This window comes from Leptonotus elevatus, chromosome 5 (genome assembly GCF_054856555.1).
Source record: "Leptonotus elevatus isolate MCC_2025b chromosome 5, RoL_Lele_1.0, whole genome shotgun sequence".
NCBI classification, from domain to species: domain Eukaryota; kingdom Metazoa; phylum Chordata; class Actinopteri; order Syngnathiformes; family Syngnathidae; genus Leptonotus; species Leptonotus elevatus.
The window spans coordinates 16,932,182-16,957,655 of record NC_141243.1 but is presented as its reverse complement, the minus strand read 5'-3'; the positions used below and the strand labels follow the sequence as shown (position 1 = coordinate 16,957,655).

Here is a 25,474-nt window from a genome sequence, read left to right as displayed (position 1 = left end):
GCCATGGCCTTTCACATGTAAATTACACTCTGCACCCCCTCGCTGAAACAAATTACAGCCAACTGCTGGTGGTTGGACATGAATGGACGTCCTAATGTAGTCTGCATCTACAGTGGGCTGGGGAGCAGCTGGAAAAGAGAAACTGAGACGGGGGAGAATTTATATGACAGTGCAGAGTGTGACAGTTTGCTTTTCTTCATATTGAATCTGCCATGCAACCACAGTGTGACGAATGGGGCTTGGCTTCCAGAGCATCTGTCTCCGAGGACTAAATGAGGGCTAGTTAGAGCTGTAGGGGACCTTCTCCAATCTTAATAAGTGGTAATAGTAGCAGAGGGGCCATGGCCTTTACACAGACCACTGACAATACACACTTATAGGAGGGGGCATGGCAGGTTGATGAAGTGGGTTGAGGTCTCTCATTAACAAGCTGTAAAACTGTTTACAACAAGCCCACATCAAAACAAACATGATAATAATTGCTGTGTTTTGTAAAGATTGTGAATTAAATAAAATTTCCAGATACAACAAAAATCAGAGCCATTTTTGATCCTCACTTTTCATACAAATTTTCTGATTTAGCTATGACCTACTTCATGGTTTTTCTGTTATTAACCTGTAGGTGGTATTTTAGTTTACAATAGCCTGGTCAAAACCATCAAAAAGCCCAAAACCCAGGGTTGAATGTTGATACACATTTTGTTAATTCAACACTTAATTTTTCATTCAATTGAAGTTGAGTAAGGGTACTGCATGTGTTACTCATTGAATGATTGTTGAAGTGCCTACATACAGTCCCAACATAGTTCACAGAATATACCAGGGAAACTACTGTATAAATCAAAGGAGAGAAGGAAATATGCAATCTGCCCATTACACACATATTAATGAGCAACACAGAAAATAAATACTACTAATAGTATATTGTTTTGAATAGCCAGTTTACCTTTCCACGTGCATTTTTTTTTGCATTTGCAAACAATGAATACTATTTATGTTTTCTGGCAATATTCTGTTTATATTCTGTTTGTAAGAGGATTCTTCTGAAATTTGGGCTTTAGGAAACCGCATAGTGCTCCATCACCATTGTGAGCAATATGGAGATAAAAAGGGTGTAATTTATAATTTGGGAAAGCAATAGCGAGGATTGGAGGGGAAAGAAAAGTCTGGAACAAGTTTCCCAGTGGCCTTATTGCACTTAGATGAATTCTCTTCCACTTAGTGAAAATGGATTCAAGATCATCTATTTAGATAGTCGCAATGAAACCATTGGTAGACCAGTCACCAGACTGTTTACATAGATAAAGGCAGACAAAAGACAGACATAGCATGTGGATTGCTGTCACATTAGAACCACACAAGCCACAATACACAAACAGTGACACATCAAAGGTAAGGTACGAAGCGTGCACAACCACAATGACGCAGCAGAAAAGCGCATCCAAAAACAGACACAGCACAGACAGTTGACATCACATCTACCAAAATGCAAATACACTGAAGATGCCATGCAAGACTTAGAATAAGCATGCACACAGCGCACTGATAAGGTCGACTGCCAAGACACATACACACACTCGCACACACTCACACACACACACACGCTTGAATTGAATTTCAGCCTAAATACAATCACAGTGATACAGATGGAACAAGCATATTTACTAATTTAGAAGAACCCACAGGAAAAATACTTTGACTGCGTTATCATTAGTGTGAACCTCTGCTGCATGAACTACTTTGCGTGGAGGGATAGACAGACTACACTGAGTATAAGCTATATTTTGCCCGTGGACTCTTGCCATGTAATATGCTGATTTGGTAACACCAGTTCCTGAGATATCACAAGACACTGAGAAAGATGTTCATATTAAAACAGATACACGCTCGTGTCTTTGACGTGAAACAAGAACAACAAAAAGGTTCTACACAACATACGAAAAAAATTAAATTAAATAAAACGTGTAACTCAGCAAGTTAGTACAATATGTCAAGCAGGGACAGGGAATAGTAAAAAAAGCTCCAGCGTGATCCACGACACCTGTACAACTGAATTAGCTCACAGCACAACAGCACCACTTGAATGGACCAGCACTACAATACCATAAGCAACACAAAAAAAGTGATACAAAAAATAAAACAACAGCAGCAAAGTGACACAAGTTCTACATGACGGGGATGACCATCAATAAAGAAAATATATATATATATACACACACATATATTAATATAAAAAAAAAAGAGCCAGATATACTTGTTGCAGATATTTACTTCATCATCATAGAGCCATACTCCTTGGCCATCGGGCATCTCAGAGCTCACACTACTGTCCTGATCGATTAGCCAGCGATGCACGGCGTGGGCCTAAAAGAACATACGACATAAAGACAGAGCCCAGTTATTAGCAACAGTGAGATGCAGAAGTTGGAGTGACAGAAAAGAGAGAGGGAAAAGCGCAGTAGAGAAAGTTGAAATCAGAAGCAAGGAAGATTGAAAGAGCAACAAATGAACAACATACTGAGACACCGGTAGAAAAGACAGATAAGGCATGGGAAAGGGTAACATGAACATGAAGGGCAACCACTCAACCCAAACCTCCCACGCCCACAAAAATAATCTGTCAGTGGGAAACAGGTAAGGATGACCAGCATGGCTGTGCACTAGACAAGGATGCCACACATGCAGTGGCCATCATGGGCAGCGGGCCACTAATGGCAATGGACGAGGTGGAGGTGGTGGTGTTGATGCTCACAGATGGATCAGATGATTCATGGTTCAAGTAAGTCTAAATTCCCTTCTTTGCTTGCTTGTGTATGTGTACTTACCCAGAATAAACGCCCACAAGCGTGGGGCGCACTCCCACCCTCTTCTCGAGTAAATGCACAATGAATGCTGATAAACCAGTAAGAAAAGCAGAGAAATCTATATCTATGAGGAGTGTTTTGTTTATTTTTGTTTGCCAACTACTTCCTGGTTAATGGAGGGTGACATAAACCGGTTGGTGGTGCTATTCCCCCCATTCTCTGCACTCATGAGAGTCCCATTGTTCGCATAATGACACCGGTCACAAAAATAAATTCCTAACTATTTGGTACGTCAATAAAATGTAGGGAGTTCTTCCTTGGTTTGAACGTTTCCATTCTGCAAAATGTGATAGTGGCTAAAAATGGCAAAAGCATGAAAATAATATTAAGGTCTCAAACCCAGGGCCTCAAGGGCCGCAGTTCCGCATGTTTTAGAGGTTTCCCTCCTCCAACACAGCTGAATCAAATGATCAGGATCATTATCAGGTTTCTATAGAGTTTGCTGATGATTCAGGTGTGTTTGAGAAGGGAAACCAGAGTTTGAGACATATGATCTATACCAATACCAGGGTTCACCAATTCCGGTCCTTGAGGTGCAGGTCCTGCAGGTTTTAGATGTTTCCGCCCACTAGCACACCTGATTCATATACTCAGCTCATCAACATGCCTGATAATGATCCAGATCTTTACTAACAGGTGTGTTAATAGGCAGAAACATCTAAAACCTGCAGGACTCCAGACCTCGGGGACCAGAGAGTTTGAGACATATGATCTATACCAATACCAGGGTTCACCAATTCCGGTCCTTGAGGTCCCGGTCCTGCAGGTTTGAGATGTTTCCGCCCACTAGCACACCTGATTCATATACTCAGCTCATCAACATGCCTGATAATGATCCAGATCTTTACTAACAGGTGTGTTAATAGGCAGAAACATCTAAAACCTGCAGGACTCCGGACCTCGAGGATCAGAATTGGTGAACCCTGTTCTCTGTTATTACATAGATCCTCAGCAAAAAGGTATTGGGTTGTTCATTGGTACAAATGCCACACGTTGACCAATGTTTGTGGAAATTGGTTGTGTTATCCTCTCAACAACAATCAAAACAATATCCCTCGGCTTCTCTCTTGGAAGTGGAAAGAACACCTTTCAGGTTGACCAAAGTTGTTAAAATTCTGCCAAGTGCAAACCAAAAACAAAATGAACACATTCCACAAAATGTTCCTCCAGATGTACAAGAAAATATGTCAGAATTCAAATGTAAGACACAATCAGTACTAGAAGCTAGAGGTTGATAGTAACGAGCTACATTCATTCATTTCAGACCAGTATACTGTTACTCAAGTAACTTTTTCAATAACTTGCAGCCTACTAATTTTTCATGCATGAAACATGGCAGAAACAACGGAGGGAAACATCTATTAATAATCTAAGTAATTTCCATGCCCTGATTGATAAAAATATTCAGGAGTCACTCACTGGTGACAACTAATATCGTTCTTACCAGAGTAAATTTTTTGGCTACTCTATCCATCTCTGCTGGGATCCGAAACACACACACACACGCACACACACGCACATCTGGTTCTCTCGAGTGTTGTGGTGTCAGCACCAAAAACAGACAAACACAGCTACTTTTATGCCGTTAGGCACTCCTCTGCAGCAAAATGCCTGTCAAGATTTGTACAATTGACTCAGTGACAGGAAGGTATGGTACGTCATGATAAAGTGATGCTAGCACCCTTTGCTAAATCATATTCAGTTTATACCAAATGATGCTAAAGCTTAGAGTGAATGGTGTAAATGATGATTGTATATAATTCAGAATAAATACATTTCCACACCTAAACAAAATGAATCACATCTAAACTAGTGAGCGTTCCAGCCCCGCATATATGACCATAAATGACAATTTGTATCTATACTTAAATACCTTGGACCAGATAAAAATGATTTACATTCACACCTACGGACAATTTAAAGTCGTCAGTGAACCCAACATGCATGTTTTTAGAATGTGGAATGAGACTGTGCAAACTCACACATAGGAGGGCCACAGCCCAGATTCGAACCCACAACCTCTGAACCGTAGGTGCATGTTGGATGATGCTGGTGCACACATTTGGTCCTTTTGACTGCTTAGAATTAATAAATGTTATTGTCATGGTGCAGGGCTCTCAGTGCTGCTCTCTCTTTTCCTTTCAGTCTCGGAGTGATAGAGGGGGCATTCCCTCCAGGGCCGCACCTGCAGCGCATCTGAAATTAAGACTTTATATGGACCCAGACGCCGACAGGACAACGTCGGATTATTCCACCTTGCTCACAGCGGTCGACAAGCGTGTTATTTTCTAGACTTTTTTGTCATAGCTTTGCTGAAATTCTCGTTCTAGTCGGCAGTCGCTATGTAAGTTTTGCTACGTCATTTTGCGTTTTGCCTTTTTGACTTTAGTTAGCTCGCGTTGTTTGGTACGCTGTTTTGTGTTTTTCTTTGTTTGGTTACTGTGGTTCTCTACTCGCGCTTTTATTTGTAGTCCTGGAGCGGTTATTTTTCATTTTTGTATCCTGGCTTGGTCGAGTGCTTTCACAGTTGTTTACTCAATTTGGCTACAATAGATCTTTGTTACGCCCTTTCTGTTGCCCGTGATTTTGGGATCCACCTCTCCAGCCACTACTGGACCTTGACAATTATACAAAGTCTCTCAGTGTACTTTTAGGAAGAACTGTATACCGCAAATACTCCTCCACACATCTACTCTGAGACTACTGTTAAATACAGTGAACTCCTGCCTATTTGGTGTTTTCTATTCACACATTTGCCTTTCATCTTCATCATGTTGCAAATATTTGTGTGCTCTTTAGGTAATGCCATAAGATGCAACGTGGCTTCATCAAAGTCCTGGCTAATAGGAATAAATTGTGTCCATGAAGAATTGTTGCTACACACACAGATAATCAGGCTGTTTTTCGATGCTGCCCCTTCCCAACCAAGGACTACACACTCAAGACTATCTTATGTTATACAAGATTATACTGTAACATTAACCTTCAGACTGAGGTGTTAATTTGATTTGTCCAAACAATAGGGTCTGAAACGGGTCAGCAACGTCAATCTTATTTACGACCAAAATCTTCATGTGTGTGGGGAAAGCCGCCGACTTCCATTAATATGTGAACTGTGACGCGGAATAGTATGGAGCCAATCTAAGAAGCGCCCTGACTGAGGAACAAAGGAGGGGCAGAAAACAAAAACACACCTACTGGATGTTTTTGTAGAAATCAACAATTTATAAACATTTTTGGGGGGCATCAACTATCCGTGTTCACACTTTACTAGCAGAGGAATCACACTAGTAATGTTTTAAACGGAACTAAACATGACAAGTGTGAACACAGCTCATACATTAAAGGCAAGTCACAGTGTCCTTTTCTCTGAGGATTTTTTTGATGTACTCACATGAGATGCGTACGCACTAACACACTCATCAAGAGACGGGCAAAGGTGAAGTGTCAGCTAAAACAGATGCAACAGTCAACACACAGCAGTGGAGAGGTCACGCACACACATGGAGTCACCTCAAGGGTACAGTGAATCACACGGTGACAGCAGAGGCCAAAGCCTTTGCGAGGAACCTCTAAAATAGACAAAAGCAGGTGAAAGCGCTGCGGTACATTGTGACACTTCACAACAAAGTTGCACTTTGCATGATCTTTTTTCATTTTGGGGAAGACCGCTCAATAAATCGCGCTTGTGGTTTGTGAGGTCCTGTTTGTATGTTTGTGTGACCAAATGATATGCAACGGCGTCATCTGCAGAGTTTGTGGTGAAATACAGAGCGTGTCAGCTTAAAAGGATAATTGGATTAAATAGCAGACGGGTAGTGATGACAGGAGAAGAGGGGCAAAAGGGTGGAGGATCAAGAGGAGGAGGTGGGAGACGGCGGAGGCAGAGGGGGTTGAGAGGTGCTGATAAGAGGAACAGGCCATTTCACTGAGGAGCCTTTGGGAGCCTTAGGGCAGCGAAAAGACAGAGTGAAATCAAACCGTTATGCTGTAGATTAGAAGGATAAAGGGGATAACGCTCGTAGTCTCTGGACACCTAACTAGTTGCGCCTTGCCATTTGGGTATACGCGATACAATCAGAAAGAGCAGAGAAGAAAAAGCACTCGTTCTAATGTCTATGTCAACTTAATGGCGGTTAAACTGCATCAGAACCTGATACCTCCCCGCATTTCAAGCTTCACAGTTTGATCTGCAGAGGCACGGCTGAAGAGAGAAAACAGCAGTCTTGTGAGAGTTGTGCAAATCTCAAAATTGAAGACCAAATAATGCATGGGATGGAGTATGAACACTTTCCTTAGTAAGTTCTGACATCTAAATTCTATAGAGTAAAAAAGCGATATCAGACAATAATAATGAATGGATCCTTTATTTTCCTCAGAGGAGAGCATTATAATTGAAGCTACAAGATGTAGCACAAATTACTTTACAGTCGTGGGAGTATTTAAAACTTTTCAAATTAGATTAGTCGAAAAAGACTTGCCCAAACTACAATGCTGACCATGACTTATGAAGTAAATTATGAGCTAGACTGCTAGGATTTTTGCTAGAAGGGCATTTTTTATTTTAAGGGTTGTTAATTGGCTTTCGGCTTTCTGCACAGTAGCTGTTTTTCTTTATCACATCAATATGTGGATAATCATTTTACCGGTATCAAGATAAAACTATTATTGGATTTTAGAAGAATAATAATTTGTGTGTTTTGAGTTTTAGTCTGAAAAAAAGATTGCACAACATCTGACCATGATTTATCAACCAGTTTGTTAAGTTGTGTGATGAATGAGCTTCTGTCCGGATCATTATACTACAGGTACATGTACAGTATGTAGTTCAAAAACAACCTTGAGTCTGACATTTTATAGTAATTCAGTAGAAAGGGCTGACAGAGCATCCAAACTAATGGACCCTTCCTAAATTATTAAACTCCATGAGAACATTTAAATGGAGTTTCACCTAGCTGCATCAACCCTGATGAGCTGGATTGTTTAAAGAAAAGAAGAAGAAAAACAAATCAAACCCAAACCCTAAGCCAATACTGTATCCACTTACTAAATATGGGTAATGTAATTTAATGACAGTGAAGCTCCTATATATTTTTTTAACCTTAATATTGCATTTCTCACAATGTCAATACAATTATCAAAATAAATCCCATCTACATACATAAACACACAAATTCCAAGATCATAAGATTATATAATAATACCCGGGGTTTGAATTATTTGTTGCTAATAGAAGCCAAGCTTCAAAAAAGCACATCTGAGCTCCCACCTATACAATAATCAAAGGTTTTATTATACATCAGAGGTTTCGGCGAAGTGTGACTCGGGAATGCTTTTTCTCATTGTTTCGTATTGACAATTTAGAGTGTTCCCCCACTATTTTGAGGGATGGAAAGAGAGCCCAGCTACATAAATCTACAATAAATAACCAACAACAATAAACAACAAATAGGTAATAGAAAGGTTGACCCCCCCCCCCCCAAAATTCCGCAAATAGGAAACTTCACTAATATCAAACTGCAAATATGCGGGGTTAACTGTTTTTCTTAAATAATTTGTACGAACAGATTCAAAGTCAACCAGAACCTGGAATGGATCGCTGTCAACCGTCAAGCACTGAGTACACTACAAAAAAAAACTAGGGCCCAAGCCATATGGATTTTTTTTTTATGCCGAAGCTGATTCGGATAACCAATTAATCAGATTAAGATGATTTAAAAAATTCAATAAAATAAAAAGAAATAATGGCTTGCTTTTAATCCTGTAATGCTAAGAACACAGACAGGAATTACAGGCATAACATTTGATTGTTTTAGAATACCTAATATTTGTTTAACTTTACAACAGAGAGGAATTTTCAAGTACAAAGGCATGTAAGAAAACAGATTTAAATGTAAATGATTTAAATGACATACATTTATACAGTCCATGAGCAAAACGATGAGTAAGGTTACTGGCAAAATATGAGTTATGCATGATATCCTTTAATGTCAAATCACATTTCTTTTACTCCATTATTTTCTTTGCTATAAAGTGATGACTCCAAAAATAAAAACCAGAGATGCCTTTCTCACATGTCAAAACATGTCATCTTTGACAGAGTTGCATTTGCAATATATGATCTCATGTGGACAGAGAGTTCAACCGAAAAACTGAATTAATGCAAAAATATCCTAGATATAGACCTTAATAACAAATATATACTTAAATTTAGTGAGCATATGAATTGGCAGAGAATAACATCAGCCATCAAGGCGGTCATCACAACACATTAATTGAGTTTACAAATAAATGTATAAATTGATAGCAACACACTAAAAATGCAGTCTAAGCATGAATATAAATAAATTTTTAACATGAAACATTATTTACTTATAGACATTGTGTGTTAATGGCCATATGAGAGATTGAAGAAGGATGTAATTCATACAGAATAACGTTCTGTCTGCCATGCATGTCCTTTTTTTTCCCCTGCCCACAGTATTTACTGTTTAATGAGAAAGTAAGATTATATCAGCGTTAGACTGGCAAAATTCCAGTCTATTTTATTATTTTTGAAAAGGCGCAATATCCAAATAAAAATCTTAATTTCATTGTATGGAAAAAAAGTGTGATGGACAATTTTCTAAGAAGAAAAAAACTTCACAGAAACATAAATAAAACATCACCTCTTGAGAAAGTTGGAACGAGTGAGAGGTTTTACATGTAAGTAAATGACTGGGTAGAGAAAAGGATGAGTTAGAGCGTCAAGGGCTTGCAGGGTGAGAATGCCTGATTAATAGTGCATAGCAGACAGCTGGCAGCTCCATGCACCGCAAACATCAACCAAACGGAGCTCATTGAGCAGGTGAGTTGAACTTGGGAAGGGCACAGGAGGAAGCTCCAGGTAGTATGAAAGGGGAAGATGGTGCAAGTACCTCTTATTTTCACTCTCTTCCTGCCTTTCTTCTCCATCTTGGCTCCTTCCTGTGACATCATTTTTTCTATGGACTTGTTTATAGTCAATCCATAGTTATATCCAAAAGTGTAGTGAAAGTACTGTGGTTTAAACACAAACATGTCCAAACTGGAGAAGGAAAAACTGAAGGCCAATGTGTTGCTGTATGATTGATGAAAGTTTTCTCATAATTTACTCCAACAACACCAATAGTTGACTGGTTGAGGCACTAAGTGGAAAGATTATAATCTAAAGCCATGCATGAGATGTAGTGACACCATTGTGTACAATGTATACACCTAGGGTCATAGTGCATTGTGAACTATGACATGATGCTCAGTAAACATTCATTCCCAGCATGGGATTTGTGTTGTTGGGGGGTGTGAGTGAAACAAGGTGAAGACCTTCTGATTTTCTGTTTATCAATGACTTTTAGTTGTCTCTTTATGTTTTGTCCTATTTCTATTGTATAGCAAATTTTATCTACCGATGCATTACCATAATAAAACACATGCATGAAAACAAGATAAACTCAAAGAGACAGCGCGGCCAAAAACCTGGATTTGAGAAGCTTATTTTCATCTTCTTTCTTGCGTTTTATTCTTTTATGTTGCTCTTTTCTTTTCGCTCAGAGAAATGGAAAGAGACATGCCTTTTCTTTCAGCCTGTGCCTCATTATGGTGCTTTTCAGGTCTAGCCTTTTGTATGGGGCCAGCCTAGAGCCTTGCACACGCATAGTGGAACAGCCGGTGGATTACCCAGACTCATGTCAAGACTGCAACGGTACCCGCAACCACTCCAGTAAACTCCCCAGCCAATTGCAGCACGAACGTTACATGCGTTAATAAGTGAAGCCAAAGAGCCATGCCAAGACTAAACCAGCAGGAACATCTGCTGTGCCACATACATCACCGAAAACAATACATCCACCAGGGCATGGCTGTCATATTAGTGGACACAGTCTAATCTCAAGTAATTAGCATAAAATGTGTAATCTAAACATACAAAGAGCGTCATGCCGCAAACTGAACACCAATAAGATTAAAAGTTCAGAAGTGATCATCACCTGCTTTTCAGACCACAAAATTTGCTTAACATTAGACCGATTAGAAAATATTGTAAACCATCCAGACTTAAAACACGACAGTAAAGCCCGGGACATTAATCTTTGCAAAGGACAAAATTATTGTTAATTATAAGGGGCAACAAATATTTCTCCATAGATCATGATTTTTTTTTTTAAATAAATTACTTAATCAAAAAATTGATGCTCACGAAACATTCATTCCCAACATGGGATTTGTTTTACATTATTAATGGCTTTTAGTTGCCTCTTTGTGTTTTTATACTCCTATTTATATTGTATCGCACTAGTTTTCCATACCAAAGAAATTTTATCTGCCGATGTATGCAGGTCTAAGTTGTGGTGCAATTGGTGTAATGCGATTTTGGTGGGTTTTTTTTATTAAGCAGCCCGGCAGATTATTTAAGTGTGTGGTGGATGTCATTGTATTTACTGTAATTCATAAATATGTCAACAGCATCATTATTATCATCATCTTTAATATATTTTTTTAAATCACCCCCCTGGTCACGGGACAGCTATGGGTAGGCGGGCGTTGGTGGGGGGTTACAAATAGAAACACAATTGGATGTGGAAGGCGATCTCCAAGTGTCCATTTCACCAGGGCCATATTCTTTACATCATCTGCAAGTGGAGATCTGGCAATTCCTTATAAACGGACTTTGCACGCGTCAATCTCCTGCATGGACTCCAGCAAGTCAGTTTAAGTTTCTGCCATGACGACAATGTGTCCTCTCCTGGGGAGTTACTTCCACTGCCCGGAAGAAAGTCAGCTGTGGTCACCCCCACAACGGCGTAAGCACATGTTTCGCGTCTACGAAAATACCAAATGAAAGAAAACTCTTCCCATGCGCACGGATAGACATATATATGTTTTTAGATATGTGGTTTTTTTTTTTATGCCGCAAATGCCGCTTATCCTGTTCAGGGTTGATGGAGCCTATCCCAGCTGGTTTGGCAAAACGTGGAATACACCCCGGGCGGGTCGTCAGTTGTTGCACCAGGGCACATACACAGACAACCATTCTCACTCACATTCACAGCATCACTGAGAAGAAACTGAACTGAGGGCCCCACAGCCTACTTGTTACAAAGGAAATGTATTATTATTATTATTATTAAACTGCACTGAAGTCAGGTGAATGTACCTCTACACAAACTGACCAATAATCTGTACAATTCAATTGCAAAAGGAAAAAGTTCTCTTTTCAAATTGGGAAGTAAAAAAAAAAAAACTTGAGATACTATATAATGTGGATCAATTTGAACAATGAGAAAATTGTAGGTTTGATTTATTTGTTTACATCGGCCCAGGGACAGTTTTGCCTTAGTGGTCACATTTGGTGTATGATAAAATGTGTTATAATAATAACATGTTCTTCACAAAAAATGTGTATTTGTGTATGAACTGAGCAGTCAGCACAACGGAGCAAGAGTCCATCCATCAGAGCTGTGCTTTCATCTTATTCTGTTCTCTCTGGGGAAACAGTGAAGCCCCCCCCCCCACCCCTCGATCATTGCAACATGAGGTGCTAAATGAGGCCCACTACACCTGTGTTTACTGCATAACACACATGGCTTAAAGTTACAGCAACCCTGGTTGTTAAAAGGCTTTTCATGTAAACAGAGGCTGAATACAAGGAACCCTTCAGGATCATGTACACCCCAAATTGCTACAATGTGAACGAGAAGTAAATTCTGTTACAGAGTGAGAGCAGACCTCTCCAGTTTGGGAAATAAAATATATAAACTATTTCACAAGAAAGTATCAAGTTGATGGCCCCAATGTCAACGCATTAAGACAAAGATGGGTGCATTAACAGTTGTTTTACTTTGCTGGCCCAGTAAAATGGGCTCACCACTGGATTAGGGTGAAGAAGATTGACAGTTTATCAGGAAAAAATACAGATTACAACAACATATTGATCGAGAAACAGAAGTTGCCCTTCCGAAGCTCCAATGTGTAGCTTCTCCTTTTCCTGCTCAATAATGTAAAACAGCACAGTGGCTGCTTTGCAGCAATTGAGCAACAAAAGCCAACAAAATAAAATTGTCTTTGCTCATTTTTAAAATTGCTACAGTATGCTACGAGGATTTGTATATCATAATTGGGGAAATGACAAATGTTTACACACTGGATTCACAGTTAGTATAAATAATTTTCTAGTACATTTCCTCCATTCCATTTATAGCTTCATTTTACTTTTCAGTACTAGTTTTAATTGATCAATTATTTAACGATGCCAATAATATTTTTTCTGGAAGAGGAAAAAAAGTACATTCATGAAAAAATGAAGACCACTCACTGTTCAAGCGCCACCATGTTGTTTGGATTTATTGGTTAATTATTTAGAAAAGCGGATAGCAGTCACTGCTGGATAGAAGGCACAAAGTCTATGCATGCAATGCCCATCAGCACTAAGATGCAACTTGACACTTTCCTTTAACAGTATTTTATCACGCACACAATCCTGCACACAAGTCTATCCAACTTCAGTGTTGTCACCCACACAGTCGAATGCACAAAATTGGCGCGCAGTCCATTTTACGCGTTCAGTTACGAGTATATGCAAATAGATTCATTTGGTACATATTTGGCCTTGAAACCCACTCTTGGGAAATTGATCATGTAGCTTTTGTCATGTCTGTGCAATGGTTGCTCTTTTTTGTCATTGGGAGTACTCGCTCTGCAACGTTTAAAATTCAAACAAAGTCCAAATTCCACAGGTTGGGACTTTTCTTCCTGCTCCTTTGAATTAGTACGTGAAGCCATTGTCACACTGAGGTAGATACTACAACATCACCAAAAAGCGTTATTGCAATTGGTTGGTAAAATCCAAACCTCTACGGTAGATCAAAGTTACTGTGTACTTCATGGACCAATAACCCCATAATGGCAAAGAAACACAGGCAAAATGAAAGGTAATGTTGAGAACGGATCCTTTCTGCTCAAGTGATCATTTTGAAATGCCAGAAACAAAAAACTAGTTTGGAATATTACAAAACCTCTTAAATACAGTACAGTTCTCTCCACCTCTTTTATACTTGTTGCCAACAGCGCACAATCTGTTACAGTGAGTAAACACAATTTAGCACCTTTGATTTAGGATTTTAGTGAAAGACTGCGATCTTGGTAGATCACGTGCAACATGCCCAGTTACAACATGCACAATCTGTCAGAGTGAAGATGCAGTTTAGTGCCTGCTGTGTGGAATCTTATTAAATGAGGTTCTATGTGTTCATGAAGAGGGCGTGCTCTCTGCTGCAGCTCTCGGATTCTGTAGTCAGCACAAACAAGACATCCAACTACACCCTTATGCACAACAGGACAGGAAACAATAGACGCACAATACATAACCGTATATTGTAAACCTGAGCATGAATACAGCTGAGCACATGCCTGCAAATACGACCTGTTCATTCAAGTAGATACATCCTCACACATGCAGTACAGTCATGCACACACAGCAGGAAAGCTGAATGCATCTAAAAATAGCTCTGTATTTGCACCCTACTGTCATCATTATTCCTTTCATCGTCCTTATCAGCAGAGCAGGGCTCATTCAGTTAGTGGACAATCAAACCGCTTTCATGGAGCTTTTTTAGCCTCACCCTTACACTGACATCCCCACATTCTGTTTTCGGTGCTAGTCCGACCGCCACCTCTCAAAAAAAAATTCCCCAAGGACACGTCCTGCATCTTGCTCTTTGTTTTTATTTTGCTTAGAAAACATTTGGCAGCTGACATCCGGACACTGGACCAGTATGAAGGACAGAGAAAAAAATGGGAAAAAGTGACAAGGTCACCCAAATCAACAGTAGCTGGCATTCAAATTTAACTCATGCAACACACTATTTCACATTTACATTACATTTATACAGCAATACTGTATTCAGAGAATACCTTTGGTCTTTATAAAAGGAGGTCTGGTCCACACAATCTATGAATAACAATTTAATCTACTGCTGAGAATCAAACAATCTATTCCAAAACTCCAACTGGTCGAACATCTTTAAAAAAGTCCACACAGTGTTTTATGTACAATTTTAACATTCTTAGATGTTATAAAACTGTAAAAATAAACAAATAAAAAAAATAATAATAATGATAATAAATAAAATAAAATAATGATAATAATAATCATTTATAATAAAATAAGCAGCATTCATGATGGTGGTTTTAAGGCAACAAGCTGCAACATAACATCTCAGTTAATGAAGGACTAAACCATTATAAAATGTAAAATAAAAACGTAAATAATAAATAAAAAACCTCTCTCTCATCCACCCACCGATCCACTAAGCGCGGATTGCTAGTATTTACAAATACAACTATTTCAGTTTTGTTCTGTGGAAACTATTCAGTCATTTTCTGAAAAACTCACATATTCACATTTTTGTGGTCTTATTGTAACACCCTGAAATGCCACAAGATGGCTGCAAAGAACTGACTAAATAAAAAAAGTAAGAATTTATGTTAAAGAAATGTATAGTAGAAGACAAGTTGGAGGGAGCCCGCAATGCATGTGCAATTGGGCATGTGTATATGTACATGTTCGGTAGATTTATTATTATTACTTTTTTAATCAAACAATCTGTAAACCATTTATCAAGTTTAACGATAACACTGTAAAATGACTTTGAAATGACAAACTGTTTGGTCTAATAGTATATGCTACATTTACAGTTTAAACAATCAATATGGGCAAGTATAAACCTTTCGCGGGGGTGTTAACTCAATACTCAATTACTCACACACACTCCTACCTGACTGTGCTTAGTATATTTTCCTCCTTTATGGCTTGCACAATAATTATTTGATGCTTTTGGAATTTAGCTCCCATAAAGTACATGTGCAATTATGCTTTTGGAATAAGACTGGCAAAAAAGCTATAAAAAGCCAAAGCCAAAGCAAAATATACCCAAAATAATAATTTGATGTTTGAGTGGGCACACTCGGTCCTCGAGGGCCGGAGTCCTGCAGGTTTTGGATGTTTCCCTTCTCCAACACAGCTGATATATGATAAGCTTATCAGCAAGCTCTGCATAAGCTTGGTAACGGATCCTGTTGCAGCAGGGAAACCTTCAAAACCTGCAGTTTGCCCACCACTGCTCTAAGGTTTTAACTTGTAGGTTTGGTGGAATATGAGTAGCATATTTTCCACCAACCTTTTGATTGCATTCACTTATAGTGGTTGATTTCCCTATTTATTGATCTTCTTATGACTTGATAACCTGGTAATAGCCAGATTGATAATTGTGATTCACTCAAGAAAGCTCTCCACAATATCAATCTGGGACTGCTCCGCGCTGATTTGCTTGGGAAAGGCGGGACATTCTGTACAATATTTCAAGCTGATTGGAAGACGCGGCATTGTGCACTTTTGTTTTGACCAATCACGGCAACGGATGAAAATGTCGTCTTCGGTCTCGTCTTAGGGAGAGAAAAAAAGCATGAACATCTTTAGCAGATAAAAATGCACAAAGTGCCGCTGTTCAACATTTAACAAGAAAACGGTAAGTAATTTTGCAAGAACAGAATTAATTACAGCGTCCATTCATCTTTGTTAGGTTAGGGTTTTTTTTACCCACGGTGTCCGCGCTTCCTGGTTTCGTTACAGTTGAATATCCCGCCCCCAAACACAATGTCATTCTGATTGGTCGGTAGAAATCAACGAGCTCGGTACAAAATGTATTCTCGGGAGTCTGTGAACTCACAAATACCGCGTGAATACAGCTTGCAGAGCAAGGTTAGTGATTTGACTTAATGTGATGAACTGAACAGCTTCGGGAGACTCAATTCCACAGATTCTTGCATGAGTTCCATCCTATGTGGTCCTATTGCTTTGCTGGAATACAATTAAAAGAGAATCAACCATGTTCACATGGATTTAGACTTTGTACTTCTATAAACCTTTTGAAAGCCCCCTTTTTTGACACAGTTAATCACTTCCTGCCCTTTGTACACAGTTCAGTCAACACCAAAATTAACTTTTTGGTGCATTATTCAAGCAAGAAAAGACGCAAATAAAACCTCACCAATGAGTGCTGCACACCTGTGGCCAGTGTGAAACACACACACACGCACACACACAAAAGTATCATTCTCCCAACCACAGAAAAGACCCTAACCTTCAACAAAAAGGAACACTTCAACTGGTATGTCAAGGGCATGAGTGACTGAAGTGGGTTGTGAAAACCGAGCAATAGAAAGTAGCAAATACGGAGAGGACCTTGGTCAACTTCAGGTCGAACATGAAAAAAAAGCAACAAGCAAAAGCATGCCTGAGAAAACTGAGTGGAAAGAGAGAGAACAATACTGGTCAGATTGGTTTGGAGGTGATGAGATCAAGCATTAAAACAGAAGCTGAGCCTATGAGAGTGGTTGAGAGAAGAAAAAAAGGAGGGACGGGAAGTTGTGGAGTTAATGGCTTTTGAAGGACTAGAAATGCAAAATGAGATGACAAATATATGAGCAGAAATTAGAATAACATATAAGATAGTTTCATTTGATAGTGACTCTTCATTTATGAGGACATTGACTGAAAATGTAGTCAGGACATGTGCAGTATGAACATTACATTTTCAAGGGCAAAAGGCTTTTCAGGGATGAAAAATAGAATGTACGCCTTAAAATAGTCTCAACCGTAAGCAGCACTTTGGTTTCCTTTTTTTTTTTATGCAGCATGAAAAAGGGCAAACTCCCACCCTACACCGTCCTCAAAATGCTGCATTCAGCTCTGCTCCATCGTACTCATGCTGTTATTAATCTCTGTCAAATGTGTCCTTTTGGCAGTAATGCTAAACATGTGTTTGCACACAAGTACTCTTCAGAACTGACAAGGGTGTCCTTTGCATTTCAACTACTGTCGCTGCATCAGGACACACACACACAGTTTAATCGCATTATTAAACTGTAGTTGCTCTTATGTGTTGGCAAATTAGTTCTCAAGTCTTCAACCATAAATAAGACAGATGCTGTTTCACAGTACACACCGCATATATAATACTGTTATAACACATTCAAATTTATTTATATAGCTTCACATGCCCACAGTTGACAAATATTAATGACATTCCCTGATATAGAGGGCAAGGAAAAACTTTAAAAAAATGCAATGCAATGGATGCCGAATGGGCAACAATTTAAACTATTTGTACACAAGACTACCCACTTGACGTTAAGTGTCTGTTTAATCAGTCGTTTTGCGCAGCCTCCTTAGCTTGCTTATGCTTTTGCAGCAAAATATTTTGCTTCTTTATTCCCACGTTCAACAAGCGGTGTTGTACTTGAATCACCCGCCATTGTCACTTCTCCCGTGTTTGTCTTTTTCATGTTGTTTTGATACATGCAAAGCCATGTTTGTTCTGTAGATTGCAATAAGTTAGAAAAAAAAGTGTTCGCCTTCTTCGCTGATTCTTCGTCCACGCTTTCCGTTAACTCCCTGTGGCTGCGCTACAGCGCCACTCCAGACTTGGCATATACATATATATATGTTAAACGTCCTCAGCGTCTTCTTTTGGACACACGCAAGTCTTGAAATGCTTTTGTGTATTCGAGATTTGTTTGAGGAACGAAGCCGGCTTTGCTTCAGTCTGAACGGGGCCTTAACCTGCTCTTCCCTTCACCTCAGTGCCAGATTGTCACTTGCATTTTGCATTTTTCTCCAGCCTTACCTGAACCTGTTTCTGGACCCGCCCGGATTAGGACACCGTATTACTGGCTTTAGACCTGGATTGTTACTTTGATTCCGATTCTGGATTGCAGACCTCCACACGTCCCTCCTGGCCAATCCTTACGCACATTATATTCTGTATGGATCTTTTGATGAAAAAGTGGACAAAAGTATTGAAGCAAGAATACGATAAAAATGAAGGTCATTGGCACTTTCATTTTGACATCTGACAGTTCAACATATATTTTTCTGCAGTTCCACAGATGCCTCCATTCTCCTGTTTACTTCCATCAACTGCTCTGTCAGTTTTCTGACACCACTACAGTATGCATGTGCAACTGCACTGAGGTTGACACCAAATTGGTATATCGACTAAAATGTCGAAAGATTCAGTGCATCTGAGCTCTGTGAAGAATTAGATCCCCGCGATTAGATTTCTGCCTACAAACCCAGAGTTGTCCTCATTGCTCTTTAAGTCAGTCTTACAGTAGATCACTTTCTTGTTGCATTACTACTGACTGGAGCAGAAAATCAAGGCAAACACCCAATTATTATTGATTGGATAACAACTACTGTCCACTGGCGAACTATCTTCGTATGAATGGACTTGGAGCTACTCAAATGCTGATTTAGTTGTCCTGGTTAAGATGTCTTCCACGTAACTGCGATGTTTGTATCTCCTTCCCATTAAGTTTCCCTGTTTTTATTGCTATTTGTGAACCACTGAAAGGCTCTCAAGAAGAGGGCCTTTGAACAGAGAAAACATGAACGATATATATATATAAGCGCAACAATTGGCTTGATTAGCTACAGCAACATCGGATTTATTCATTTGGTTGGTCATGAAAACAAATCACTTCGCCGGGTCATAAATGACAACATCTTGAGAGCGGGTGGATGATGCTCACCTCAGCTGTCTTTAAATCATTCATGACCCTGCAACACTGTGTAACACACGGTGTCAGACCTGCATCCAACAATCTGTGTCCCTGCACCGACAGTCACTAGATTCTGTGATTCTTCGCACTAAAACTAACTCTTCATAGAGAGCATATTTATAAAAAATAAAAACAAAATAAACAGTCATTGTTTGTGTCTATGCTATTACTCCATTCACCTCTTCTTTGCCCTCAGCAAATGCATCACTGGCATTCCAATAACTCTCCTCTGCCTCAGTTTTATATTGGGAGCATAAAAGTGTGTGAAAACATGAATAACCTGCACGGAGGAACCCCTTTCGGATTCCCACGGGTCGATGGAGATCCAATTCCCTTTTTGTCTTCATCTGCTTTGTGCGGTTCGTTAAATGATCAAACAAACGTCAGTCGGCCTTGTAATCAGGGGACTTCCACTTTAATTTTTACTTAATAAGACGCTCGTTGCTGATTCCAACATAAATATGCTGCAGTGATGTGGTTATTTATAGAAGTTGCCCTATCAGTGCTGAGAGGATGTGTCGAGTTCAGGAGAACGCTGTACAGAGCTGGCAATGCTTTACAGGCAGTAACACTGGTGTTTTTTCCAAATAAGAATTCAGATAGTCTGATGTCTTTAATCTGCTCAAAGTCTTCACAAGCTTCATTCTAACATCAGGGTTAACTGGATGTTATAACTGGAACTGTTTTACTGATGCATACTGGGAAGTGATCAGTTCTTTAACATCTAATTTGCCCTCTTTGTCAAGTGCATTGCTGAACAATAATGAATAATTGATGAGTCTGCGTACCAGTATTGCAGAGCCGCATGGAATTGCTGCATTGGAAGTTAGCGAAAGGCGGATGTGAACACTGTATGTTTTTGAGTACGTGTACGTGTGTGTGTCTTTAGTATATACTCTTTTGCTATCTGGGATAACAATAAACTGTATGAGCTGGCAAAAGATGGGTTCTCCAAGCATTACAAACGCCACAAATGACGCCAAACAATTTGAAAATACATTTACTGTCACATTCATGAAAGGTCCTGTCCTTTCACTCCTCAATTAATAAGGAGTGCTGCCCTCCTGCACAGAAACATACCTTTAATGTTTCATGCACATGAGAGCTAACCTGTTCAGCCCAGCAGGGAGAGCCCAGCCAGTTAATCCTAACTATTCTTCTGAACCAGTGGTTCTTAAACTTGTTGGAGCCCCCTGAACTCCACCAGTTTCCTATGCGCATTCACAGAACCCTTATTTATTGAAAAATACAATATGATCACCCCCCCCCCCCCCCTCCTCCCAAATTCAAGACAGGTATAGGGGTTTACTGGTGAATAAAAGTAACAGGGAGAGTAGCTTTTTATCGAATCTGGCTCTCTTGCCCTTAATTCAAAACGTGCTGTGTTCTTGTATTCCTGATCTCCATGTATCTTAAGGAAGTGTTACTTTAGCTTTGCTTGATAGCTAGTTATGCTGGACTAGAATTGCTCAACTTGGCATTGTAAATCGTGCAGACAAGGCACTGACTCCCATCACTCAACTCTATATTTATAGAGCACTTTAAAACAACCACAGTTGTTTTTAAGATTGAACCCAGGGGCTGAAGATACAATGAACCCTGTGGAACACCATGCATTCCGTTATACATGTGAAGTCATATTACACATGTTCTAAAGACCACTTTTTTGCACGACATACTTAGCATGAAGGCATTCCAATAGTAAAGAAATCACAAGACGTACTATCACATTCACAACAGTCACAAGTCGACTACTGAGGGCACCAAATTCCCTGCAACACAGATGGGCCAAGCGATGTGCATGATCACCTGCAGCCAATGATGGCCAAGCAGGGCGTATGATCACAAAACATTTGAGTTGTGTGTGTGTCTTGATCCCCTCCAAACCCCTTAGACTGACTCACCGAACCACTGGAGTTCGATCGAACCCAGGTTAAGAGCCACTAAACAAATACCGTTTGGTGCAATAACAGCACAAAAGTAAATAGACAATGCTGCATAAAGTCACACCAAGTTAAATGTGTTCCGTTGATGCGATGCACAAGCTTTATCTTTCAGCATCCCAAATGGCTTTAAACACCATAAACCCCAAGAAAACAGAGAGATACAAGTGCAGGATCTTCATTAGGAATTGCTGGAGGATTGTAAAGTACGACAAACCTGTTGGTTGTTTGAGATTAAAGCCCTTTAACGCCAAAATCAAAAGGATTTGCATTAAGTAGTGTAGAATACTTCATCAGACACACAAGCCAGATTTTTGCACACACCTCGGCTCAGGATGAGGATATTCTCAGCACATTGCATAACAATCGAGGCTGAAGTTCAAGGATCCTACAAGTGTCTAAAAACAAGTGTTAAAAATAAATGTGAGGCAGAAAACTGAACCTAAGTGAGAAACTACTAAGGTACATGAAACAAATTTGTACACAATGCTTGTTTTAATATAATGTATTTGATTTTAATCCAAAAGGGGAATTTTACTTTTCCAACAGTGCTGTATTTTTTATGTAGCCTTTTCATTGCCCCCCCCCCCCCCCCACAGTATTGCTTTTTTAAGATGAAGCTGTTTTTCAAGAGAAAAGTGGCCACACAAGGTGTGGTAAAAGGGGAAAAAAAAGAAAGTAGAGAGAGAATAAAGAAAGTGACGAGGCGGGTCCGGTTTCCTTGACTCAGCAGGATGCAAGAATGCAAAATGACTGAAATGGAGTGATGGCTCAGATGTAAACTGATGAACTTGGAAATTAGCTCATCTCTGTAAGAAGTTGATACAAATTCTAAACTTAAAGTCTCCACTTTTGTCATGTTAGGTTTAAAAACAGATCATCAGTTTTAAAAACAGCAAATCTGTCAGAAATGGCTTTGAAATAAGAAGTAGCACAATGCATTGATCTATTGTATAGCTTATTTTTGGTTCAGAGAACACCCCAGAGGCCATATGGTCATACAAAAAGTTACATTGGCCCCTCTCACTCAAGCATGCACGCGCACACTCGCGGTTGTACAGGCAATTAAATGTCTCCGCCTGAGGGGTGCAGAGGCCAAAGTCACACTGCTCTATGCTCTAACAAACAATTTCTCAATTACTAGTTACTAAGCACCCTGGAACGCCTTGAGCCCCACTATAGATTCACTTGCACTTTAACTCTGCAGCAGGGGGAAATGCGCCAGGGGCCAAGGAAACCTGCAAAGGAGCAGCTTGACTGTACTGTATGTGTCGGCTACAGAGAAGCAGCAGAAAGAGGGATGAGGACAAGATGAAGACAGCCAAATGCTGAGTTGTCAGAATACGACTCTAGTCATCAATAACAATGAATAATTCAAAAAAATAATCTTTATGACACTGCCATTCTTCTCTCTGAGTAAAAAAAAAGAAAAGAAAAGGTATTGCCTTGTGTTTGTACAGGAGTAGGTACAGTAGATGGTTAGTAATAAATAGCGTTTATAGCAGAAGTAGGCAAGTAATGGCCAAGTAATGCTGCTTGGTACTTAGTGTCACAAAACCTTCCTCTCACCAGTTAGAGGAATTTATACATTTACAGAAAAAGTTTTATTTTTTATTTTTATCCATGCAACAGTGAGTGGATTTTTTCCTTCCAAGTGTAAACTAACAACCACACAGTAAGACAGATTCTCATACATTACAAACAAATGATGATGTCCAGTAGATGTGTCTAAACTGAAATATGTTCCCGCTGTGAGCACTAGGTGGCGACATCCTACACCCACAGAGGATGCTGACTAAGGGCTTGCTGACAGTGAGTGGGTGTGCATGTGCCAAGTCTACATGCATGTGTGTACTAACGTGATGCAGGTGGAGGTGCGTTTGACCTTGTGGAGCTACTGCATTCTCACAGATTCTCCAACATTCTCAGTCAACATCACTGTTTTCTCTCAAGACTCCACGCAAAAGCCCACAGATGTATTTCAGTACAAGAGAAGGTAATCTTAAGGTTGTGCACAGCTAATGTGCGATGCTTTCACTATTTTAGTCCTGCAGATGGGAAACATCAGTGTGCTACAACATTACTTTGTTGCATACTCCATTGCTTAAATGTGTCACGACTACAGCGCCATATCGGCGAATGTGAGCAGAGGCGGCGCTGACATAAGAATTCCTGCAGTGTTGCACCGCACCACAAGTAACTGCAGCAGAGAGGTGGAAACAAGGAAAGAGTCCATATTGGAGCAAGAGAATTGATTATAGGGGGGATGCACGCTGAGGTGCGGAGAGAAAGGGAAAGAAAGGCGTGGGCACCTGGCTCTGCATCAGCTGGAGAGGGGGAAAAAACAATCTCTTGGGTCAGCCAATTAGAGGGAGGGTGACACGGCTCTCCTCGCAGCGCGCTAGTAAATCCTGCGCCACTCGACGAGCCACGTGCCTCTGCTCCATATAAATGCGAGGGCTGGCAAACAACCACAACCACATACAATATGATGCTGATACAGGATGACTAAATTAATTGTTGACTAATTAATCTACCTGCCCTATCTTTGACGTGTGGCTGTTTTAACAGTTTTAATCCAAGTTCACGAACAATTTTGATAAAGATGTTAAAAATAAGAGTAAGGATATGTTTCATATACCACAATCTGTATAGCATATTTATACAGCAGAACATAAAAAAATATATAAAAAAACTCAGTGAGCATGTAAAACAATTGTGTCAAAACTGTTTTCATCACAGGCCTTATTCTTAGTTATGGTTGCCCTAATTGGGTAGTAGTTCAAACGGTGAAACCACATCTAAATGTATAAATGCTAGCGGTGTAGTGGAACACCAAAAATCAGTTGGTTATGTACTTGTGTAAGGGAATGGGGGGAAAACTCTTTTGCATAAACATGGCAGATTTAATGACATTTAAAGCTACTGAACGCAGAAAATTTAATTTCGAATCACTACTGCCACCTGTGGACCAAAAATAAAACTGCATTTTCCCTTCTTCACATACAAAACACGCACATGATGTCACATCCGCAGACAGAGGGCAGGAAATTCGAACCCAAATCTTGTCTGAAAAATATTGGCTAGAGCCTTGAAGGAGTTCCATTATGAACAGCTAGGGTGTTAATCTCCTAATTAAAATATGTTTCGGTCATAAATGGTCAAAAAGGCTATTGTAAAGATGTTTTTGCATAGGCAAATTCATACAAAGTGTAGCTTTAAAATGAAACATCAACAGCTTAAAAATGTTTCATTTTAGGAAAGCGCAACATAAATCGTTTGCCTTCTTCGTAGAAAATTAAGGAATTAGATATGTAACAGTGGCATGATGATGATCTGAGGGCCAGAAGTGTAACTTCTTAGACTTGTAATAAAAGAGGTACACACGTCTCTGTCCTGGCTGTTCGATAAAGTATGCCTAAAGCAACACATATAGCATTTATTTTTTATACCGTTTATTCCAGGGGTCGGTCACCAACGTGGTGCCCGCGGTTGAATAGCATTCGTTTCTAATAATATCACATAATAATAATAAGGGCCACCCGATGTGGATTTTTTTGCATGTGCTGATTCCAAGATTTGGCAGAATAAAATTGCAAAAAACGATTAATCGGATGATTAAAAAAAAAAAGAAAGAAAGAACAAAATCACTTCTTTTTTGCTCCCTTAACGCTTACAACAATCAAGATATGAATAACAGCAAGACTAATTGACTATTTTATAATACGTTGTCCTTTTTTATTTGCTTACTTTACAATAGAGATGAAAACGGCAAAAATTTGCTTCTTTTTTGGTCTATTTCTTTTTGTGGAAGGATGTTTAAACATCATTATCGTCGTCACATGCTGTAATGTGTTAATGTGCATGTTTTGTTTTTTTAACGGATTTTTTTTGGGGGGGGGCTGATTTTTGACTATTTTAAAATTGATAATATTGGGCAATGAAATCATTTTGGCCCAAATGATAATCATCATTATAGGTAATTTGAGCAAATTTGTTATTTCAGAAGTGTGTATCAAACTGGTAGCCCTT

General features: G+C 39.5%; 1 protein-coding gene across 1 annotated transcript in view; it reads right to left on the bottom strand.

The window, feature by feature from the left end:
* ank1a (ankyrin 1, erythrocytic a) overlaps positions 1-25,474 on the bottom strand; it is a 109,272-nt gene that overhangs the window by 53,585 nt on the left and 30,213 nt on the right. The window contains exon 6 of the mRNA XM_086076573.1: positions 2,272-2,364. Coding sequence (XP_085932699.1) covers positions 2,272-2,364 — 93 coding nt within the window. The remainder of the gene's footprint in view (positions 1-2,271; positions 2,365-25,474) is intronic.